At 45.2% G+C, this 8,799-nt stretch overlaps 1 protein-coding gene across 1 annotated transcript; it reads right to left on the reverse strand.

Moving 5' to 3' along the window:
• Window positions 1–5,667: 5,667 nt before the first annotated feature.
• Window positions 5,668–6,642, reverse strand: LOC146822267 (olfactory receptor 2D3-like). The gene has a single exon (XM_085610005.1). It carries the CDS (start codon window positions 6,640–6,642, stop codon window positions 5,668–5,670), a length of 975 nt encoding a protein of 324 aa, XP_085466131.1.
• Between the last annotated feature and the right edge of the window lie 2,157 nt (window positions 6,643–8,799).

An 8,799-nucleotide genomic window follows, 5' to 3' on the forward strand; every position in this document is an offset into this window, starting at 1 on the left:
AGAATGTTGCGGATTTCCTATGGAAGATAGGTCCTAACTATAACTACCTACTGGCGACCGCCAGTAGGTAATGTATGTATATATATATATATATATATATATATGTCAAACAAATGCCCAAGGCAGATTTCAGAGGCACACACAGCTTGCCTGCCATCCGGCGTATTTTCACTCCATCTGCTCCCAATCCCGGAAACAATGCGGGCCAACGCGTTTCATATATATATATATTGCACACATAGAGAAGGAATGCTCACATTCTCAGGTTTGCCACAGTGGAATTTACATTTTTGGCAACTTACAGTAATTGCTGAATACAATAAATGAGAAATAAATCCACCTGGTTACCATTAGAATTCATGATAAGTCACCTATTTAACATATATATACTAATTGGTGACGATTTTAGGCATTTGGGTCCTAAGAACATTATACCATTATACTATTGATTGCATCATCAATATATGAAATTATGTACCAGAATCATGCCAATCAAAGAACAAGACAGCGCGGCGGTTCATCAGTAAGAAATTGTGTATGGTCTAAATATTGAAGACGAGTGACCTAAGGAGAGTAAGCGTATATTAATAGAGATTGAAAATGGCTGTGCCACAATTATTAGTAGCCAAGACCGACATAGGTAACTAACTGGAAGGCATAGTGCCAGAGAAGAAGCTACTGTTGTGTAGATTGAGTTCATGAGCTGAGAGACAGGGTGCCTGGCAATTGCATACATGTCATGACAATAATAATTTGCAGGTGTATGGAGGTTAATATCTTGAATATATCTCTTCAGCGCCAAATAAGTAATATTGTACAGAAAAAAGCAAGTATAAGATGGATGGAACATATTGTTTGACAATGTCAAGGAATTTCATCTTGAGTTGACAATGACTTATAGTAAATTTATGACTATCGCAATTGTTTTAACCCCTTCGCTGCTAGGCCTCCCCCCCCCCCCCCCTGTGCTAAGCCTTTTTTTGGCTATTTGGGGTAGTGCGCGCTTAGGCCCCTGTAACTTTTTGACCACATAAGGTATCCACGCCAAATTTGCATCCTTTTCTTCCAACATCATGGGGATTTTAAAGATACCCAGGGTTTGGGATTCCCCTGGAGGGGTCCCAGAAATTAGCCAAAATACAGCAACATTTTTTGGGGGGGGGAACGGGCTGCAAATGAAAGTGTCTGGGTTTTCCTCTGCAAATGGTATCAAAAAAAGATTTGTGTGGCTGAAATCACCATTTTCACAGCTTTTAGGGAATGGCAGACTTTTGTCAGAAAACTAACATTTTTTACAGAGTTTTGGCATTTTTCTGGGACATAGCCTATTTTTGCTATTTTTTGTGCTTTCAATGTCCTTCCAGTTAATGGTAGAAATTGGTCTGAAAGCAATAATGAATCCTGGAAAGCTATACATTTTTGAAAAGTAGACAACATTCTGAATTCAGCAAGGGGTCATTTGTGTAGATCCATCAAGGTTTCTTTATAGAAACTAACAGTTAAATATAGCAAAAAATGAAAATTAGTTGATAAAAACAGCCTTTTGTGTCAACGTTTTTACCTGTAACTTCTTCTAATTATGACAGCTCTTTGAAAGCAATATACCGTTACATCCACTGGACCGTCCTGGTTGTGGGGATATATAGGACTTGTAGGTTCACCAAGAACCCGACGAACCCAGAGTCAAAAACTGAGCAGCAATTTGCAATGGTTTTTTATTATGTTCCGGGTATATAGCAACTATTGTGGGGAAATGTATACATGGAAAAATGGGTATGAAAGACACCTATGTATTTCTGAAATGGGAACAAATTATAGAGTTTAGAAACAGTACATATTTGCACATTTTCAAAATTGGGAATACTCATACTACCATGAGAATTATCGGTCATTTTTCAAAATGACTTCTTTTTTACACAAAGTGTTTCATTTGGAAGGCAGAAATGCATCAAAAATCAATAGGTAATAACAGTTGCTTTGCAAATCTGAATTACCCCAAGTCACCCGATAAAAAATGGTGCCTCACTTGTGTGGGTAGGCATGGTGCCCACAACAGGAAATGGCTCAAAACCCAACGTGAACACACCACATTTTCACAATGAAAATTTACCCTTTTTTTGCGAAGTGCCTAGCTGTAGTTTTTGAATCGTAGCACTGCGGGCATCTTGGAAAACCTAGAAAACCTATACATTCTTGAAGACACCCAGGGGAATTCAGGATGGGGTGACTTGACTGCCTCCCACCAGGGTCTGTTACCCAGAATCCCTTGCAAACCTAAAGAATTCTCCCAAAAAACACATTTTCCCCACATTTCTGTGGTGGAAAGTTCCGGAATCTGCGTGGATCCCACCCCGCGTTCCCCAAAGTCTTACGAGAAAAATGGTACCTCACTTGTGCGGGTCGGCCTAGTACCCGCGACAGGCAAGGGCCCAAAACGTAGTGATGCGACATCAAAATTGCCGATCTCAAAACCACCTGGTTTTGCAAGGGGGGTCACCTGGGTTTTTGGCCCCGTGCTTAGCTGCCATATAGGGAAACCTACCAAACCTACACATTTCTAAAAACTAGACACCCGTGGACTTCCAGAGAGGTATGGCTTGCGTGGATCCCCTAACGTTTCCATACCCAGAAACCCCTGCAAACCTCAATTTTAGCTGAAAAAATCACTTTTTTCACACATTTTTGTGTGGGAAAGTTGTGGCATCACCGGCTCACTCAAATTTCCCAGCACCCAGCGTTCCCCCCGGTCTCCCAGTAAAAATGGTGCCTCACTTGTGTGGGAGGCCCAAGTACCCGCAACAGGCAAGGGCCCAAAACGTAGTGAGGCGACATCAAAATTGCCTATCTCAAAACCACCTGGTTTCGCAAAGGGGGGTCACTAGGGATTTTGGCCCGGTGCTTGGCGGCCATCTCGGGAAACCTACCAAACTAATACATTTCTGAAAACTAGACACCTGGGGGCTTCCAGGGAGGTATGGCTTGCGTGGATCCCCCAACATTTCCTTACCCAGAATCCCCTGCAAACCTCAACTTTAGCTGAAAAAAATCATATTTTTCACACATTTTTGTGTGGGAAAGTTGTGGCATCACCGGGCTCACTCAAATTTCCCACCACCCAGCGTTCCCCTAGGTCTCCTGGTAAAAATGGTGCCTCACTAGTGTAGGAGGCCCAAGTACCCGCGAAAGGCAAGGGCCCAAAACGTAGAGAGTCGACATCAAAATTGCCTATCTCAAAACCACCTGGTTTTGCAAGGGGTGTCACTTGGGTTTTTGGCCCTGTGCTCGGCAGCCTTCTAGGGAAACCTACCAAATCCATTAATTTCTGAAAACTAGACACCCGGGGGCTTCCAGGGAGGTATGGCTTGCGTGAATCCCCTAACGTTTCCTTAACCAGAAACCCCTGCAAACCTCAATTTTAGCTGAAAAAAATCACATTTTTCACACATTTTTGTGTGGGAAAGTTGTGGCATCACCAAGCTCACACAAATGTCCCTAATGCCTCCATCTGCCCCCCAGGGAGGGCTAAAAGACCACTAGACGCCAGGGAGTTTTTTGGGCACATTTTAATTAGGGTGGGGGCTGCCAAAAACGGGCATGCCAATGCCCCCACCCTAATTAAAATTTGCCCAAAAAACTCCCTGGCGTCTACTGGGCTTTTTGTCCCCCGGGGGGCATATTGGGGGCTAATGCCCCATCTGCCCCCCGGAGGGGGCAGAAAGAATAATTTTGTCGCGGGGGTGGGGGCATCGGCATGCCCTTTTGGGCAGCCACTACCCCTAACTAATACCCCATAAGAAAATCCCTGGTGTCTAGTGGGCTTTCTACCCCCCCGGGGGGGGAGATTGGGGGCTACTGCCCCCATCTACCCACCGGGGGGCAGAAAGGCTGTAATGGTAGTGGGGGCATTGGAGTGCCCGTTTCGGGCAGCCCATCCCCCAAAAAATGGGGCAAAAACAAAATCCCTGGTGTTTAGTGGGCTTTCTGCCCCCCAGGGGGGCATATTGGGGGCTACTGCCCCATCTGCCCCCCAAAGGGGGCAGCAAGACTAATTGTGAGTCTGAGGGGGGTGGGTGCATTGGCGTGCCTGTTTTGGGCAGCACCCACCCCTAATGAATAAATTATCACAAAATCCCTGGTGTCTAGTGGGCTTTCTACCCCCCGGGGGGGCAGATTGGGGGCTAATGTCCCCATCTACCCCTCAGGGGGGGCAGAAAGACTGATTGTGTGCCTTCAGGGGTGGGGGCATCGGCATGCCCATTTTGGGCAGCCCCCACCCCTAATGAATACATTATCACAAAATCCCTGGTGTCTAGTGGGCTTTCTACCCCGGGGGGGGGCAGATTGGGGGCTACTGCCCCCATTTACCCCCCAGGGGGGGCAGAAAGACTACTTGTGTGCCTTCGGGGGTGGGGGCATCGGCATGCCCATTTTGGGCAGCCCCCACCCCTAATGAAAAAATGTACATAAATTCCCTGGTGTCTAGAGGGCTTTCTACCCCCCTGGGGTGGGAGATTGGGTGCTACTGCCCCCATCTACCCCCAGGGGGCAGACAGACTGATTGTGTGCCTTGGGGGGTGGGGGCATCGCCATGCCCATTTTGGGCAGCCCCCACCCCTAATGAAAAAATTAACTTAAAATCCCTGGTGTCTAGTGGGCTTTCTACCCCCCCGGGGGGGCAGATTGGGAGCTGCTGCCCCCATCTACCCCCTGGGGGGGCATAGATACTAATTGTGCCCAAAATAATAATATGGGGAGAAAAAGCCCTTGCCCAAGGGGCCGCTCCCCCCTCCCTGGTGCCGAGTGGGTGGATCCCTGCTTGGGGATCGCCCTCCTGTGGCAATCCCCAAGCAGGGATCCACTGGGGAGGAGTACCATTGGAAAGGGGGGATTCTCCCCTTTCCAACGATACCTCTCCCGTCTTTCTACGTGCTCAGGGGGCTGAGATAGCCCCCTGAGCATGTAGAAAGGGAAACTGAAATGAGCCTCTTGGCTCATTTCAGTTTCGGTTTCACTGTAATGACGTCGGCGCGACGTGCGCGCCGATCGTCATTACAGGGAAAGCAGGGGGGGCCTTGGGAGCTGGTGAAGCTCTTCCCCAGCTCCCAAGGCTCTTTCAGCAAGAAAGGCAATCCCTCTGGTGCCCGCACCAGAGGGATTGCCATTGCATGTTTCATGACGAGCTGGATTCGACATGAGCACACGAGCACTGTGTGCCATGACGAGTTCAGCTCACCATGAGCATGCAAGGGGTTAAGTACTTATGTCAAAAATCATGGTCCAGGAACACAGTTTAAAATATATGGAGACAACAAGCATTAGGAACATTCCATGTGTATCAAGACACAGTCCTGTACAACAAAGGAGAAGCAAGAAACCAAAGGAACCGATATACATAAGTGAAGAATTAATAACATTAAAGAAATCTTATCTGAATATAGTAATGCCCCTAAGGAGGAAGAAAAGGGTAGAGAACCCATGTATGTAAGTGTCTTTCACATGGCGGTGGGTCCTCTCCTTTCTTTCTGAGAAAATATAAAAAACAAAAGTGCAGAATTATCAATGATTTATCCGTTATCAACTCATAATGTAACCTTGGTTTGGATTCTGCATTCACATAAGTGATTTAGCTGAAGGGATTCTTATATATCACATAACTACAACTGATTTTCAAATATTCATCTTTTGGACAGCTGCTGAACAAAAATAAGATCTGAATTCAAAATATGCCCTTAAGAAAACTTTCTGCAGAGCCATCTTCACATCCTTATTTCGTAGACTGTAGATAATGGGGTTGAGCATTGGTGGAGTCACAGTGTAAAACACAGAGATCATTTTATCCGTATCGGCAGATTTTTTAGACACTGGTCTCATGTACATATAGATGGCAGTGCTGTAGAATATGGTGACAATGATCAGATGAGGGGTACACGTGGAGAAGACTTTTATTCTGGCTTTGGAGGAGCGGATTCTCAAAACTGTGATAATGATTCGGATGTAGGAGATTGCAGTGAAGAAGCTTGGTATCAAAAGTACAACGATTCCTAAACAAAAGAATATTCTCTCTGTGATGTAGGTGTCCACGCATGCCATCTTCAGAAGAGCAGGAGACTCACAATAAAAGTGATTAATTCTAGACTCACATAAAGGCAACCGTAGTGTAACAAATGTGCCTATGAATGCAATCACACCGCCACATAAGCAGCAGAAGCATGCTAATGTAATACAAACAGATATGCGCATTATGACTGTATAATGCAGGGGAAATGTGATGGCTACATAACGATCGTATGCCATGATTGCAAGGAGCACACATTCTGTAACACCGAAGAACAATGAAGTGAACATCTGAGCGGCACAGCCATTGAAACTGATCCTACTTCTAACAAGAAGTTGGGCCAACATGTTAGGAACAATCCCAGATGCATAACAAATGTCCACCAAGGAAAGGTTTCCCAAGAAGAAGTACATAGGAATATGAAGCTGAAGGTCACTGATGCAGGCTATGGTAAGGCTTATATTTCCAATGAGAGTCAAAGTGTATACCATCAAAAATAACAGAAAGAGAAAAATCCTTACAGTCGGGTCCTGAGATAGGCCAATGAGAAGAAACTCTGTAATCAAGCTTCCATTTTTCATTTTCATTGACTCCACCTTTATATCAGCTATGAAATAGAAGACAGACATTGTGCATAAAGGTAGCATGTGATCAGATGGAATGCATACAGTAGATACACATCTTATGAACACACACACACACCACACCGTTAAACTTGCACTCATCAATTCACACTCTTCAGTACTACATTACACATACTCCAAGCTTACCAATCCTTGTCACTTACCACAACAATAATGCACTTTTTTAGCACTGAAACATGGTACATCCTATTAATTATCATTCCCATAGGTTACATCATTCAACATGTGGACCGTGGTCATAAGAATCAATGTGGCCCTCACAACCTCAAACTTTGGCTCAAATACAAATGTATTTATATTTCTGAGAGGTAGAATTCCAGAATCTGCAGACGTCCACACTTTTCCAACCACCCGGCATTCCCACAATTCTCCTGATAAAAGTTGTACCCCACTTGTGTGATAGGGACAAGTATGTGCAACAGGAGAGGGACCAAAGCCCAGCATGGTCACATCAAGATTTTCCACTCAAAGCCACCTACTGCAGCTGATTGTGGGCCGTAGCGCAATCAGCACCTAGGGAAACCTATCAAGACTGTATATTTCTGAAAACTAAACATGTGGGGAGTCAAGTGTGGTCTGAATGTCATCAGATTTTCAAACCCAGAAGCCCTTGTAAACCTCAAACTTTAGCTAAAAACAACTATCAATGGGCCGAACCCCAGAACATTTGGCTGCCAATTTGTTTTCCCTTGAGGGCAGATCATGCCCTCCTTGTGGGCATGATCACACCGAATAGGGGACAACAACCATGCAAAAATATCCCCCAAAGTGGTCAGCTTTTATGCTACATGGGCCAACCCCCTAAAAATATGTTTCCCATTTTGACTTCTGCAGGGGAAAACAAACATGCTGCAGAAATGATATGGACCGCCCAGGGGGTGTGCCTATATTCCAGAGGGGCCGATCCAAAACACTAGATATCACTGGTGTCTAGTAATATTTCTGCTAGGGGATCGCAGGTCATTCACAATCCATGACAAGGTATTTGAGAAAGGCATTGCTAAAAAAGGGAGACTTCTTCCATTCCAATGATGCATTCTTCAAACATTGGGAGGCATAATACAACCTGAATACCCACCAGATGTGTGAGAAAGCACCCACCTCACCCTTCTTAGTCGCTCTGGGGGTTTGTGATTTCAGAGTTCCAAGCAGCACTATAATATCACAGAAAGAAGTGGAGAGGGTTGGGGGTTGATGCAGATGGGATTCGGCTTCAGCTCTATACATAATAATCTATCCTTCAGTGGCAGCACTGGAAGTTTCTTTTTTACTCCTCCTTGGCCCAGGCTTCAGCTCATGGCCACACTTAGGAGGTAGTGTAAACTTTGGCCACCAGCCGACAGATGCACTGAGAACTCCATTTAGATCTTGGCACAGTCTTACTGTGGTTCAGCCAAGACAGCAGGCCATGGTATTCTGCTGAGTTGACGGTCTTTTGCCCGCCGTATTTAGATGCGTGCAAGCTGACTTGCCATTTGAGTGGACAGAGTGCTTCCCATGACTCACCACTGCAGCAGACTGCAAGGCTGGTAAATAGTACCCTGTCAGTGTCAGAACGGTGGTGCCCCGCTGAGCTGTTCAAAAATTCACAGTTGTGCTGGTGGTCTCTTAGTGCTAGGTTCCTGATGAAGGCAGTCCGTTGCTGTATGTGCTCTACAATGGACCATCACTGTGGCCATTGGATGGATGTGAAGAAAACACACCTGAAGTCCATTGGCCAAATGGAAACACCTGCATCTCACACTATAAAACACACCCTGTTTTGGACCATGATGCTTTTAGTTTCCAGCTCCACCACAACATTCACCAATAGAATTATTTTGTTGTCAAAAGATGTGATCTTGATGCTTTTCCTTGCTTTTGTCCTTTCATCTTCTCTCATGTTTCCCTTGTGTTTAATTAATTTGAGTTTACATTAATTTCCACAATGCCAGACCCTAAAACCCACATTTTACTGTGGTAGAATTGTCACTCATGGTGGATGACATCTTAAGAGTAGAGTCACAATTTTTATGAGCACAATTCCAAAATAGACCCCTATCACAAAAAAGACTAATGTGGTCCATACTAGCTGACAGACTGAATGCTGAAGCAAACAAC

This window comes from Triturus cristatus, chromosome 6 (genome assembly GCF_964204655.1).
Source record: "Triturus cristatus chromosome 6, aTriCri1.1, whole genome shotgun sequence".
Taxonomy (NCBI): Eukaryota; Metazoa; Chordata; class Amphibia; order Caudata; family Salamandridae; genus Triturus; species Triturus cristatus.